The 15,371-nt window shown below is 44.3% G+C and overlaps 1 protein-coding gene across 1 annotated transcript; it reads left to right on the top strand.

Moving 5' to 3' along the window:
* Nucleotides 1–2,788: 2,788 nt before the first annotated feature.
* LOC146179011 (uncharacterized) lies at nucleotides 2,789–14,785 on the top strand. Its single transcript, XM_084580096.1, has 4 exons — nucleotides 2,789–2,827; nucleotides 6,381–6,520; nucleotides 8,727–9,211; nucleotides 11,558–14,785. Exons 1-4 carry the CDS (start codon nucleotides 2,789–2,791, stop codon nucleotides 11,902–11,904), a joined length of 1,011 nt encoding a protein of 336 aa, XP_084436222.1. The 3' UTR covers nucleotides 11,905–14,785.
* Nucleotides 14,786–15,371: the final 586 nt, after the last annotated feature.

Here is a 15,371-nt window from a genome sequence, read left to right as displayed (position 1 = left end):
GGGACCTCCCAGAGCAAAGCAAGTGAGGTGAAAGTATAAAAACAAAAAACAAAAAGGGAAGCAGTGTAACAAGTGATTAGTATAAAAGTACAACCTACAAAACAACGTTTAGAGTATACACCAACGAGAATAAAGAACATAAATATACCGATAATCAGCTGAAGTGCATAGACATTCAAAAGTGAACTACAACGGTTGAAGAAAGTTACCTATGTAACTTGTTTATTTGGTGAAAAGAATCACAATGTGCAGTCCAACCACCCTCCGAAACAAGTCGCCCGGAAGTGTAGCTGCTGAAGATGCCGCAATGTGTTTTTCTCATCACTTCACGTTTGCTCCTCTGAGCACCCGATATTTCTCCATTGACGTTGGAGCACGGAGCGTTCTTTTACACGTAGGTACTGCGCCGGTACCTGCGTAGGTACCTGCGTACTGCGCCGTAGGTACTGCACCTACGTGCAGCGCAGCGGTATAGTAGTGCTGTTAATTTAACCCTTTATACCTCATAGGGACACCCGTGTCCCACCTGGATGGTTTTAGAAAAAGCATGGTAGCGAAAATGTGAAGTCAACTGGAACGTCAAGTACTATTTGTGCCATCTATGAATAGATCAGTCAACTATATCCTAGTTTATATTCGCCACACAAGGTGGCGTAGGCAGTCCAATAAGCGCTCAAATGTGCCGCCTTTTTCGAGATGTGGAGGTTCTTTCTCGGTGATTTTCGGACTTCCGTGTGACCCTTCCCAAATGGCTGGTAAGACTTATTTTCCATTCCCCGTAGTTCTGTATGTGTCTAGATTGTGTCATTACAAGCATTTCTGTTTGCATACAGCGAACCATGATTTATATATGAAAATCTGATATAGCACGTGTTATTGTTTGCTTCACGTTTACTCCCTAGTACATGTACTCGCTTGAAAAAAACCGATCTATTCATTTTTTCCTTAGGTAAGAAAACCCTTACTGCTGAAGAGGCTTTAGAAGTATTCTTCAGCCTCCCGGATGACTACGGTAGTGATTCACTGATTCCTCAAGCGACGATTTCAATGTGCCGTCCTCATCAGCCCTTGTGCCGATTGAAACATCAGAAAGTGATAGCATTGACGAGCCAGCACCTAAAATCCGTAAAACATGTCGAAAAAAGAAAAAGAAAGGGAAGAAAGTGCTTGATAAAGGCATCAATAATGATCCTGCATCAGATGAAAATGAAGAACCTCAATCAACAGGGTGGATTGCAGGATTGCCGACCGACATTCCTGATGTAATCAATGAAAAGCCCCCAACATTTTCTGTAAACTTGAATCCGCAAAGCCGAGCGTGGGATGCATTCACCTTGTATTTTGATGAAGTATGGCAGATGATAGTTGAAGAGACAAATCGTTATGCAAGCCAACAAGCGAAAAGAGTTTGGGAGCCAATAACAGTGCACGAGCTGAAAGCATACATAGGCATGCTCATTCTGATGAGCATTCATCCTTTGCCACAAGTTTTTTTTTAATTGGAGTTCAGATAGTTTCTTCAACGTACCAGAAATCTCCAGCATCATGTCGTTTAGGCGGTTTCAGCAAATAATGAACTGTTTGCACCTGAACGACAACTCCAAGCTTCCCTCAAGGACCGCGCCAAGCTATGACCGATGTTACAAGGTGAGGCCTCTAATGAATATGCTGAACAGGACTTTTCAGGATGAGTACAAGCCCTCCTCGCATCTTGCAGTTGACGAGTCTATGATTCTTTTCAAAGGCAGATCATCAATGAAGCAGTATATGCCAATGAAGCCTAAGATCAAGCGTGGTTACAAAATGTGGAGCCTTGCCGATAGTGAAACGGGGCACTTGTGGAAATTTGATCTGTACACAGGACGCACAGAAAATCGACCAGGTGACCTAGGACTTGGCGAACATGTTGTCCTTTCTCTAGTCGAGGATGTCATCGAAGAAGGTTCGCAAGTATTCTTCGACAACTTTTTCTCCTCCTCAAAGCTACTTCTGCGTCTGAGACAGCGAGGAGTATTCTCTTGTGGCACTTTCAGGCCAAACAGAAAGGACCTACCACCTGAAGTAAAAGTGGACAACAAACTCATCCGTGGGTCCTTCATCTATAGGTCGAAAGGGCCAATCTCCGTATATCAATGGCGGGACACTAAAAACGTTCACATAATGTCGAACTATCACGACCCTACGGAAGAGAGCTCAGTAGAGCGAAAGCTACCTTGCGGCAAAAAAATTGAGCTCAACTACCCCAAAGCACTGAAGGACTATAATCGTTGGATGGGTGGTTTTGACCGCTTCGATCAAAAGCGAAATGCCTATGCAGTAGACCGAAGATCAAAAAAGGGATGGCACAGGATATTTTACTTCCTCCTTGATGCAGCGATTGTAAATGCCTTCATACAGTACACAGCTGTTGTTGACGATGCACAACACATCGAATTTTTGTTCTTCAAACTTATTCTCGGGCGACAGCTAATAAATCGGCAAACCTTTCGTGCTGGAAGAAAATCGCGAGGGGACTTCCAGCGCAAAAATGGTCGAAACAGTGGCACCTTGATGTGTGGAGTCCCAGATGAAGTCAGATTTCAAGGAAAGGATCACTTCCCAAAGGCATCTGGAACAAGGAGGAGGTGCCGCTGGTGCTCCACAAAGCGCTCGGAGGTGCGCACAAAGTTCCTCTGTGCCGGTTGCAATGTGCCATTGTGTGTTGTGTTCTTCGCCTTTCCATTCAGCAAATGAGCGATTTTTGAACGAAACCCTCCACCAAATGACAGCATCTCATGCTCAGCGGGACATGCGTTGTCCCACCCTGCTTTATAACCCTATCCGTACAGTGGGACATATGTTGTCCCACCTTCTGTGCGTTATTGCAATCAAGTATAATCTAGCGAGTTGTTTCAAACTTATTTTCTTGAGTTGAATAAACACGTCTTCCTTTAAAAAATAGTATTGCTTTTGTTGTTTGCTTGTGCCCTATGAAGGGTTAAAGAAAAGTCTCGGAGTCTGGCACGGGGAACGGGAAGAGGAACCAGAAACTTTCTGTGGAGTAAGATGGGCTACAAAGCCCGGAGTTTATTTGGGAGTCCCATTGGACAAATACGGGGAAAATACGAATTACTGGAATGAAAAAGCGGAAGAAATACGGGGAAGGACGAAAGGATGGATGGGACGTAACCTCTCTATTTTCGCCCGTGTGACTGTATGCAATACCTTTTTGGTGGCAAGAATAATGTATTTACTTCAAGTGTTGTATTGTGCTCGAAGCAATATAGAAAGGTTCCGTCGTGTATTTGCGGCCTTCATTTGGTCGTCGAACTGGGAACGAATTAGCAGAGATAATCTCTTTCGGCGAGTTAAAGACGGAGGGTTGTCTCTAATGCATCTATATGTGCGGTAGATGGTTTTAAGGTTTTGTTTCCTACGTGACCAAAAAGATGCATTCCTGAGAACCTTTATGCAAATCATGCTACCCAGTGCAATTCCAGAGTTTATAGTCTCATCATGCTCTGCTCGGGGATACACTGTGTCACGCTTCCTGCGAGAAGTGGTGTGGTCGTTGAAGTTTTTGCGCGTGAGGTACTCTGTAGAGTATTTAGCGACGGTACCACCTAAGCGACTGTACGAGGATCTTATTTCACAATTGTTCCCAGCTCCATTGTACAGAACTTTATACTGTGAAGGCCCAGGGAAAGATGTGCTCAAACGAGTTAAAAACATGACTGTTGCACCGGGCGTAAAAACATTCTTTTTTAAATTGCATACAGGAACCCTCCCAGTCAAAACATGGATGGAAGAAAAGGGCCTTTTTTGTACCTTGGGGCTCAAACTGTATACTATGTAGGAAACCTGAAACAGTTGAGCACGTGTTCCTGGATTGTTGGGATGCGGTGTTTTACTGGGATGTGTTACAAAGGACACTTAAAAAAGACCTGCCATTGACGCCACGTGGAATTCGGTACTTGACAACTATTAATGATGATTTTCAGTATGACCTCATCATGCTACTGGGCCTTCACAATATTTGGAGGAGTAGGATGGCTTATAGACACTGTGATGTCGATGCACGATCTGTATGTGATTATTTTGTTGAACAAGTGTATAAACTAAAAGAAATTTTGAAGCAGCAAGACGCTGCGGAGGAGGTCTTGAGTCTGATGGGCGAACTTGTGGTAACGAAAGTCCATTAGACACGGTTGTCAGCCAAGGGGCATCGCAATCACGATCTTTTACTGATGTATTTGTACCAATTCATGCAATAAAGAAAATAAACACAGCGGTGGCGTAGCGGTAGAACATCCGCCACGCATGCAAGAGGGCCGGGGTTCAAATCCCGGTGCCGCGCAATTTTCCACCGGATGAAAAAAAAAAAAAAAAAAAACATTCGCGTGTCGATGGAATAGAGGATGGATGGATGGAATATAGAAATGGTTAACTAAACATTCTATTTATTAAATTTTGTTCCTACATTACTACCATTATGTCACTTCTCTGCTTTTAAGCCACCAATCTTCCAGTCGTTTTTTGCTAGTTTCCACCGCCGGTTTATTCACCCGGTCACTGTTATCTCTAAACTCCAGAGCTTCAGGAACAGTGATTGCGCCTGCACCAACTTTCGGATGGATACCATTCCATTCGAGTATAATATTGTTACGGACTTGTTCTCAAACAGAGCAAGGATGAAGAGAGAAGGAAGAGGAAGAAGAAGTGTGCGCGCCCGTTCGACCTCTGTCTTGTGGCACTTGTGTCGTTCCCGCTAGCCGTGTGTACCTAGCGTACTGAACCGACTAGAACGTCTCCGTCGCGACGCTAAGGGCGTAACATTGTGATGGAGAAGCCGGGTAACGATCCCTGGCTCTACAGACAGCACCGACACAACTGGAGCCTCGCCGGAGTCGTCGCCTTGCGGGCCTCGAACCGCAAACCAGCGCCATGCAATCGGCCGATGACCCGCAAGCAGCCCGTGGTGACGCGGTGATCCAGGCTGAAGACCGGCCTGCGGGCGCAGCGAACAGTTCTTCGCATCACTATCGGGAGCCCCGGACTTTCGCGGGAGCGGCAGGCGAGGACGTTGACGAGTGGTTGACCCACTACCAACGGGTGAGCCGCTACAATCGATGGGACGCTGCCGCTAAGCTCGCAAAAGTGGTTTTCTTCCTAACTCATACCGCTCTTGTTTGGTTCGAAAACCACGAAGACTCTCTTACCACCTGGGACCGTTTCGTTACTGAATTGCGGCAGTGCTTCGGCGACTGTCTTGCACGAAGGAAGCGAGCGGAACACACGCTTACGCATAGAGCTCAGCTACCTGGGGAAACATGCACAACTTACATAGAGGAGGTTCTGAAGCTATGCAAAACTGCAAGCGCTAATATGACCGAGGAAGATAAAGTAGGACATCTTCTGAAGGGCATCGCAGATGATGTTTATAATTTTCTAATTGCCAAAGGTGACCTGAACGCCGTCTGTGATGTAATTCGGCATGCGAGACATTGAAGACTCGTCGCATAACGCCAAAATTTGGGCGGCTCGCCAACGTTCCATCTGTGGCGAGCATTGAAGATAACTTCATGGACTTGTCGTCGACGATCCGGCAAATAGTTCGCGAGGAACCGCAGCGGTTTGAGCCTCCTGTACGGTCTCCATCATCTTTGCCCTCTGACGTTGTCGGCTCTCGAGGGCCTCCCTCCTTGTTCCCTTCGATGCCCGTTGTGAATTCTATCAATACGGCACACGCGGACGCTTGCTCCAACAGCCCAACGCCAAGGTTCGATAGCCCTGGTCACCCGCCTCGCTACGACCCGCGCCCGACTACTTGTCGCACTATGATCAGCACTATGAGTATCATCCTCAACCACCACCTACTCGCTATTTCCGGCGTCCAACCCGAAGACCTGAAGATGAGTTTCGCTACCCAATGCACCCTGTCTCCTCGGAGCCCTCCAGGGAACAAGTTTTTCGTCGCACAGCCCCCGTGTGCCGACGCTGCGGCATTGAGGGGCCGCCCACTCACCCGTCATTGGGTGCTGCGCGCGCGCCCCTTTTGTCGCCGCGCTTCTGGACGTCCTGCTCCCTGCACCTCTCGCTTGTTGGGTGTTGCGCGCGCGCGCCTTTTGTCGCCGCGCTTCTGGACGTTCTGCTGCTGAACGTTTTTTGCCCTGTAACGTCGTTTGTGCGCTTCACTGCCTACCTGCCGGGTAACGTCGCGTGTGCACGCTTCGGGCTGCTGCTGAATTTTTCGTTCGTGTAGCGCCGTACGCGCGCTCTTGGCTTCTGCTGAACTGTGCACGCTTCGGGCTGCTGCTGAATTTTTCGTTCGTGTAGCGCCGTACGCGCGCTCTTGGCTTCTGCTGAACTTTTTGCCTGCATTACCGGCTTCATTGTCGTAGTGCGCTGCAGCAGAAGAGAACGTCAAATGCTTTCGTGTCGCCCTCAACACTGATGGGGACGCGTACGAGTGGCTGAGCAGCTACAGCAATGCTACGAGTACGTCGTGGGTAGTCGACTGGGAAGTGGCCGATCCTAAAAGGTATTTTACTACCTGACTTGGCATGTGCTCGTTCCTTGTAGTTTTCTCTTGATTAACTAATTTTGCTTACACCCAATGTTCTCTCTACTGAACTGAAAGTTTTTGGTTGTTTCATTTTGTGTGATAGTATCTGTGCATTCAATTTGTTGATGGCCCAGCATCATAATGCACAAGTTAATGTGGCTTCTTAAATGAAGAATAAATGAGTATAGTGTAATTTCAATGTATCATTTTTCTAATATATGAATTGAAACAAAAGTCTGCTTAGTTATGCTGGAATGTAAATTTATATTTTTAGATTGTAAGCTCTACTTCTTGGGATGCAACTTTGAATTCGCCTGGCATCATCCAAATGACCTTGAGTGGACATACCGCACTTTTCTTACGCCAAAAACTAATCTTTATTTTTAGGTGTCCACAGAAAAAGACAAATACTGCAACTTTCTTTTCCCATAAACCACTTATTATTATTAACAATCGCAGAATGAAACGGCAGTATGACCTGGTGCAGATGCCCACCGAAAACCTGCACCTTACTTTCCCCCAAAACACACTTAAAGTAAAAATATATAAAAAGCATAATAAAAAGTGGTGGGGCATTCTACTTTCCAATTTATTTCCAACCTACAAGTCCCCCATGGAAAAAGCTACCACAGACAGCTTGACTGGGCCTACAGGCAGCATCTCGCAGTGCATTTCACAGCACAATAAAAATGGATATGAACATGAGAGCAAAAGCAGCGTTTACACTTCCTAAAGAATTATACACACATCAGATATCATAAATGAATATGAACATCACAGTAATATTCATTGCCTCATCATAAAATTTGTTGATTCGTGTCTAAATGCGCTAGGTGGAGCAGTAAAGTCAATGTGGGCTTTAGGTTTATTATAAAGTGATGGTATGCGGTAGTCAAGAGTGGCCCGGCCATAATTTTTTTTCGTGTATGTGGCACTGGTTTTACTTCCCTACGTAAGCTGTAAGCATGCAAGGGATGTGTGTATCATTTGGAGGGGTACATTTATGCATATAGAGAGACAGTTTGTGATCATATAATTTAGTTGCTTTAAGCATATGATGTTTAGTAAACAAGCGATCAGTAAATAGCTGGCTAGGGTTTCCATAAAAGTTGTCAAGAATTCGTAGCACCTTTTTTTGTAGCCGCTCTAGTTTATTATAATTATGGATGGTTGTAGCTCCTCAAACTAAAATGCAATATGAAAGACTAGAGTAGAAATTAGCAAAACATATTGCTTTTTTGAGCTTTACTGGAAGTAATCCTCTCAGCTTATAGAGACAGCCAACTGTTTTGCTTAATTCTATCGCCAACTTGCTAGCATGTGTGTTCCACGACATGGTTTCTTCAAACCAGACGCCTACAAATTTTTCTGAAGTCACACACTGCAATGCTGCACCTTGAAAGTGTAGGACTAGCTCAGTGTCACAGACTTTGTTATGAGGCTCGAAATAATACATTTAGCATTTTTAACATTCAAAGTTTGCTCAAATAACTATTTATGACAGTGTTCAATTTGGTAGAGGTTTGTGCGGAGAAAAAAATATTTGTGTCATCAGCGTACATGACCAGTTTCGGTGAAAGAGGCAAATTGCACGTCATTAATACATGTTGGGATACATGTAAAAACTGGGATGTGGTCACTGATATAAAGGGAAAGCACACCTGATAAGCACTGGTCACAATGTACAATTGGTAATGCAGATATCTAGAAGTGTGGCACCGGTATCGGTAACATGGGTAGGCAAGGAAATTATATTCGAACAAGTGGAAGCGCGAAGTATGGTTTCTAGGCACTCAGAAGATGAATCTTCACCAAGCATATTGATATTCACATCACCCATAACTAAGAAGGCTCCTTGCATTGAATGGAGGCTTGACAACAAAGTTTTCATTAATTCAAAAAATTGGGTTTTGTATCCTAATAGTGGCCTATGGACAGCTGCTATAAGAATATTTTTTAACCGTACCATAAAGCACTCAACACTGGTGTAATGCATGGTTATTCGCCGAGAACTTCGCAGGCAATTGAGGCTTTGCTTTTTACCTCTTAAGGTGAAGCTTGAGCATCCCCCTAATGCAAACCCCCTCTACAACCTTGCTAAAGCATGTCAAACCATACTTCCCATAGCTTTTGCTTGTGACTATTTTGAAGCCATTCTTATAGCCCCCCATTTTTTCCCTAGGATTGTATTCCACAAAAGGTGGAGATGCCAGCATAGCAGTCGCAACAAGACTGCTGGCCGGAACGCTACAAACTGCCCAGCCTTCGTTGACATAAAAGTCAAGAAAGTCACAAAGGACACAAAGAAGAGGGATGGCTTCTTGAAGCGAACTGTGCCGCTGCCTGCTGTCATCAGGGTCATGGATGACCATAATCATGCTACTGACTGCGCGGATGGCCTGCGGTTGCTGCGGAGCACGTCTGACACTCGGGCAGCATTTCATTCCTACTTTAATGATGGCCACAGCCCAGCAGAGGCCATAGCACTACACCAACGAAAGCTGGAAGTAGAGGATGACGGGCTAGAAAAACTGGCGAGTGGTGCTGTAAACCCGAGTGCCAACACAGTCTACAACTGGTACCGGGTCTGGCGGAAGGAACACTTTGGCAGTACTGCAGATCCTTTGACTAAGCTGGCTGAAAAGGCACCAGCCTATCTTCATAACGGTAAGTTGCAATATGCTCAACAGTACTATGTGATGGAGAAATTTTTTTTTTGCGATTTTATAGCCTCAGGGCATAAATCCATAACGTTGTTGCAGCCTGGAAAGGCCGACATCTGAGGTTGCATTACAGTTTTCTTTTCCCTTCTAGAGGCCACGTCAGGCTTTAACCATAAAGCTTCGGAGCAATGGCCATGTTAGTCTCCACTTTTCAATACCTGGAACTTTGAGATTTGCAGGCCAAACAGTCAGTTCTCTGTCTCGTGAACATTGTGCCTGCCACAGGAGCCGCTAACATAGTAATAGGCCTGGTGCATGAAAATGCAATGTAGACAAATCCCACTGGTTTGATGTGGTATTTAATGTTTTAGCGTTACAAGCTGCAGTGAATATTTTCATATCTTAAACTTGTCATGAGCATGCATCTAGCCTGTGAGAGTTGATAGTGGGTATAACATGTTAAGTTGGCAGGAGCAATATAAAGTGACATGTCTGTGTTTGTACTGCGTCACATAAAATACCCCAGAAAAAAGATTGAATGGCTAAGATTCAAAACCATGAATTTCTCACAGCCTCATAGACACCATATGATTGCCATGTTACTTGCTGGATAAGGTGAACATGGCTTATACTAAGTGAAATGCAAAATCTCGTGATATGAAGGTGAAAAAAAGGGTGAATGCACCATAAGAATGATACGGTGCAAACAAGGCATAAAAGAAAGTGTACAATAGCCTATAAAAGGTGTTTGCAGTCATTAGCTTGATAACTGTTTGCCAGCAGTGAAACCTTACTCCTGGATAGCACAAACAGTAATTATTTCGTCTTTTTTGTGTCCTGTTTAATGATCCGACATCTAAAATATCATTTATGAAAAACTTCCCAATTCAATCAACCACACTATCAAAATAAAAAAAGAAATTCCTCTGCGTGTTTTCCATGATTCCAGAGACTTCTGACTTTTGTTACATGCACAGCTCTACAAAGCCCTCAATTATATACGCATATCTGCTCAGCAAGGGCGCCCTATTAAAAATCGGTTTTAAAAATTATGTGTGGAAAGCCATGATAAACAGTAAACTGTATTGGGTGGGTTAAAAGTAGTTCACATTGTGGAAAAGTGCAAAAGAGACAAAGGAGAGGACGACACGGGTGCTGTCTAACAACTTAAGATTTATTAGAAAGTATATACGGTGAAATGTGCGAAACCAAAACAAAACATCAAGGATTATGCTGCAATGAAAGGCACTTATCAATGAAGGCTATCTCATTTCCTTGTAACACAAAAGACTGTTATGCTACACATGTGACCGGCTTCTTAGCAATGCAGTAAGCTTCAAAAATATCCCTGCCTATCTGGTTGTTGCTGTAGTAATGGGTCGTAGTGTTAGCCAGATAGCAATTATGCTTTGGAGTCTTTCTTACACACGGAATCGAAGCTTACAGGTTTGTCATGTAGTATAACAGCAATGTTTTGTGTCTCAGAATATTTACATAATTTTCTTTTCATGCTGCATTTACTACTGCTTTCATTTGAGAATCCGAAATAAAATTTCTCATTACCACCTATTATTTACACTTCATTCTATTTTCATGTGTTAATTTAATGCAGGCACCACATTATTTCCGGTCAAAAATAAGTAAATAACCTAAACGGAGGCCATTTGCTACACAACAAGGGTGGGACCAAAGAGGGTCTTACTGCTCCTGATATCACAGAAGCACAGGCGGTTCTCGCACAATTGCTGCCTTCCCCATATAGTCATTTGTGAACACATTTCTACTCTCTAATAAATTATCTTTCAGGCAAAAGAAATAATTGCATTGATCAACACCACAAATTAGGAGATGATATAAATATTCTCCCTAATGCTTTCCTTCATTTCAGTGACTGTCAGCCTTACCCTTTCTCCACAATGAAATCATGCCATACTAGGCATCTCTCTTGGCCTGTATATACCTACCTAAAGGTTTAGAAAAATTCAGAAATTGTTGTCATCATAATCACAGATGAACACCACACTTAATGCATACTAATGCTCTCAAGTTTCACTTTCTAAGAACAATTTCCGAGTGGCAAGCTCTACCTCTACAAATGGTATTGATTACCATTGGCAACAAACTTTATAGCATATTTTAGAAAATGCATTTGTCGTATACTGCAATTTTATTTCATGTTTTTAATTAATGTTTGCCTTCTCATTGCATTTTGCTTTTATTTTCTACCTCCCTGCTTGGATCTAAAGAAAGGTCTCTATTATTTTGTACGAAAATAGTGTTCTGGTTACGTCACATGAAGCATTGACACAGTCGATAGTACAAGGTTAAAAGCACGTGTCACCTTTCGCAGGGATCGATGTCAGGATCACAAAATCTGAAGATGGTACCAGCTGGGCAGCTCTTATAGTCACCCAAATAATGAAGAGGACGCAAGGGCTGACTTCTGCCAAGGAGATTATATTCATCGACAGCACAGCCTCATGCGATGAGTCCCAAAGCAGCGTAACGCTGGTGCTTGCAGCGACCGTGGTTGGAGCGCTGCCGCTAGCGGTCCTGCTGCACAGCTCTCAAAGCACCGAGAGCTACAAAGCTGCTTTTGGCCTGCTCAAGCAGAGCTACCCGACGTGCTTCGGTGGTGCTCATGTAAGCATTAATGTGCATAGTGTTCATAACGGACCAAGTCATAATTACAGTTAGGTGCACAATTGTGAATTGATCTTGCCTCTCTCCTGCTCTGTTGGAAAGGGGGAGAACAAAATGAAACGTTCTGCAAATTTAATCTGACCTGTTGCATACACAAATCAACTTATAAATTTTCACCACCACAGTTTTTAAATAATAATTCCCAAAGACTATGTAATAAAAATACAGCATTAGCTTCCAATTCATTTTATAAGGTAATAGGCAAAGGCTATAAAAATTCTACATATCGTGATCATCAGCCAGACTATACCCACTGTAGGGCGAGGACCTCTCCCATATTCCTCCAACTAACCCAGTTCTGTGCTAGCTGCATCCACTTGACACCTGCAAACTTCTTAACCTCATCTGCCCACCTAACTTTCTGCCTCCCCCTGCTACGCTTTCCTGCCTTTGGAATCCAGTTTGTTACCGTCAGCTACCATTGGTTGTAGCTAATATCGCTAATACAGTTTTCGCCTTCTTTCTTGATATGAAAAGCTTCAAGTGCCAACCGCGTGTTTATTTTTGCTTCTGCCAAGAATCGTCGTCTCATGAAATCGCGGTGCACACTCGCAAGCAAGAATATGGGACACGAGATGAACACCTTTGTCATCTTTCTTAACATTTAGCGCATGCTCCCTCAGTCGCTTATTAATACAGCGGCCAGTCTGCCCGATGTACGTCTTCCCGCAGGAAAGTGGGATGGAATACACCACTCCAATGGTGCAAAGAACATGAGTAGTTCGGTGCCTGATTTGGCAGCCAAGACGCCCATCACTGCACGTGCGGGAGCAGAGCTTAGGGATAGAATGCCTCTTTGCTATCTTCTTCATATGGTGTGACACATTATGAAAATAAGGGACCATCACCGGCCTGAACGTTTCACGTTTGGCCTCCAGGAGGTCTGAGGCCAAACGTGAAACATTCAGGCCGGTGGTGGTTCCTTCCGCAGAATCCGCAGCTTTTTTCTGTGTTATGAGCACAGCCCAGTCTCCAATATGGCAGTGCCCGTTGGCCAATTTTGAAAAGGTTAATAACAGGCTACACAAATACCTTCAATAGGTCTCTCTTGCCACTGGCCATTGATGAATGGAATTCGATTCCGAAATCTATAGTCCAGGAATGTCTGAACTTGAAATTTAGACTGTTAATATCTGTCCAAATTGCTAAATTAAAATGAGCAGCATTTTGACTTAAATTTTTCTTAACTACCTTACTGTAGCCTCAAAAGTGAGTTTTGCTTTGTTCGCTCTCTCAAATTTTACTAACATATACGACCTGTCATTTGTCTGCGTAGCCTCAAAAGTGAGTTTTGCTTTGTTCGCTCTCTCAAATTTTACTAACATATACGACCTGTCATTTGTCTGCGTACTACTTTGTGCATATTGTGCTTCTATAAACCGCCTTAATGTGTAAGCATATGCTGACATGAATGCACTGGTGCCCTTGACCATTTGGTTTTTGCATTGTTCTATTGTTATGCACTGTATTGCAATGTTGTTACCATGCCTTTTTGTTTGTTTTCCATTGTATAAAAAATCTACGACAATGAACATTCTCTACTAGTCCTTGCTTCCCCAAAAATAATGCCCGCTCAAGGTCTTTAAGGATCAATCAATGATGACGGTAACAGTCTGGAAGGTAGAAGAACGAAACAACCAGATGTTAACCGAGTAAAAAGCTAGTCTAACTGATCTGTGTGTGTGCCTGTGTATGTGTCAATAAATGTGAAATACCAATAAAATCTTGTAAATAATTGATTAGAAAGAAAAAAAACAACCACAGGTCACTGGTGGGATACAAACCTGTGAACCTCGAATATAGTGTCTGGTACTCTTATCAACTAAGCTACAATAGTGGTTATTCAGTGTTCAAGTTTGCTCAATATTTGTGTGGCGTGTAACCTACACTTGACGGTGCTCACCAGAACCACCCTTGTCGGTGGTCCTCAGCTGTCATGTGGAATGTCAACTTAAAGGAAGAGTGGGAGCTGGGCGCTACCTGCGACATCAAGGCTTTCAGAAACAAGGCCCATATGGCAAACATTAGGCTAATCAGCAAACAAATGCAGGGAGAACAAGGTGCTCATTACATTATAATATATATATATCTCGTGAGGCAGACAGTCGCACCAGCGAATTCACCTTTCTATTTCAGATAAGCCGAAGCAGCAGCTACTGACTAGCCCCAGCTCATCACCACTTCGTCTTTTTCCCACGACTTGATAATGATTACACTTAGATGAAGATGAAGTTCACTCACACTGCTTACAACCTTCCCCCTCCAAAACGAAAGCGACCATCCTGGTCGTAAATTATAGCTTAAGGTCGGCAGTTAGTGTTTAAAACGCGACATGTGCACTACTTCGGTGTCAGTGCCGCGACACCGGTGATCGCGAACAGGCGATGCAGGTGTGATGAGATAGTTGGAAAAGTTTGTTCTAGAACCGTGTACGAGCCAATAAAACGGCTCAGAAACCTTTCACACAGGCCGGGGATGCGAGTAGATGTCCAGAGTAGCACTTCGTCTCCAGGGCTGAAAGACACTGAGCGATGGGTTGTATCATATGTGCTTTCCCTGGAAGCTTGAGTGGCTTCAGTTTGAAGGCGGGCACAATCACGGCAGTGGGTGATACGAGACACAAACTGTTCATGGGAAGGTGCGGCAGAAGGAGTGGAAACTGAGAAGAAAGATGCTTTGAGTGAGAAGGTACGGTGGTGGCCATAAACAAGAAAAAATGGAGAGTAGGTGGTGGTTTGTTGAACGGCAGTGTTGTAGGCGAAGGTGACAAAGGGGAGTAAAGAGTCCCAGTTGTTGTGCTGAGGGTGAATATAGGTGGATAGAATATCAGAAAGGGTGCGATGAAAGTGTTCAGTGAGACCATTGGTCTGAGGGTGGTAAGGAGATGTAGTTTTGTGCACTGTGCCTGAAGCATGAAGCACTGCGGCAAGGACGGTGGAGAGGAACGACTTACCACAATTGCTAAGGAGGAGGCGAGGGCCGCCGTGGAGAAGTATGGTGTGGATGAAGAAGTTGACGATTTCGGAAGCGGAGGTGGAAGGAAGTGGTGCGACTTCAGCGTATCGGGTGAGGTGGTCAACGGCAGTAACGACTCGGCAGTTGCCAGCTGGAGTCAAGGGCAGGGGGCCATATAAGTCTATTCCGACGACTTGAGAGGCGTGAAAGGACATAGGAGAGGTTGTAAGAGACTGGCAGGAGGCGACGTAGACCGCTTGCAGCGTTGACAAGGGATGCAAGACACTACATATTTCAATAGTGAGGTTGAAAGGCCAGGCCAGAGGAAACGACTTTTGATGCGGTCGTAGGTTTTGTGGTATCTAAGGTGACCTGCGGTAAGGTCGTTGTGAAATCCTTGTAGAATTTGAGGACGCAGGGAAGAAGGAATTACGGGAACCCAGGTGTGGCCCAGTGGGCTGTAGTTGTGCCAAAATAATGTGCCATTCTGTAACTTGAAATGTTTG

This window comes from Amblyomma maculatum, chromosome 9 (genome assembly GCF_055883805.1).
Source record: "Amblyomma maculatum isolate TAMU_Amacu chromosome 9, ASM5588380v1, whole genome shotgun sequence".
Classification (NCBI taxonomy): domain Eukaryota; kingdom Metazoa; phylum Arthropoda; class Arachnida; order Ixodida; family Ixodidae; genus Amblyomma; species Amblyomma maculatum.
The sequence above is the reverse complement of the archived record's forward strand: the minus strand, read 5'-3'. Positions and strand labels throughout refer to the sequence as shown.

Excerpts from the sequence above, each read along its gene's own strand:
- LOC146179011 (XM_084580096.1), top strand. The coding sequence starts at position 2,789 with ATGCGTTGTCCCACCCTGCTTTATAACCCTATCCGTACA. Across the intron at positions 2,828-6,380 it reads TTTATAACCCTATCCGTACA|TGCGCTGCAGCAGAAGAGAA; the intron begins GTGGGACATATG and ends TCATTGTCGTAG. Across the intron at positions 9,212-11,557 it reads ACCAGCCTATCTTCATAACG|GGATCGATGTCAGGATCACA; the intron begins GTAAGTTGCAAT and ends CACCTTTCGCAG.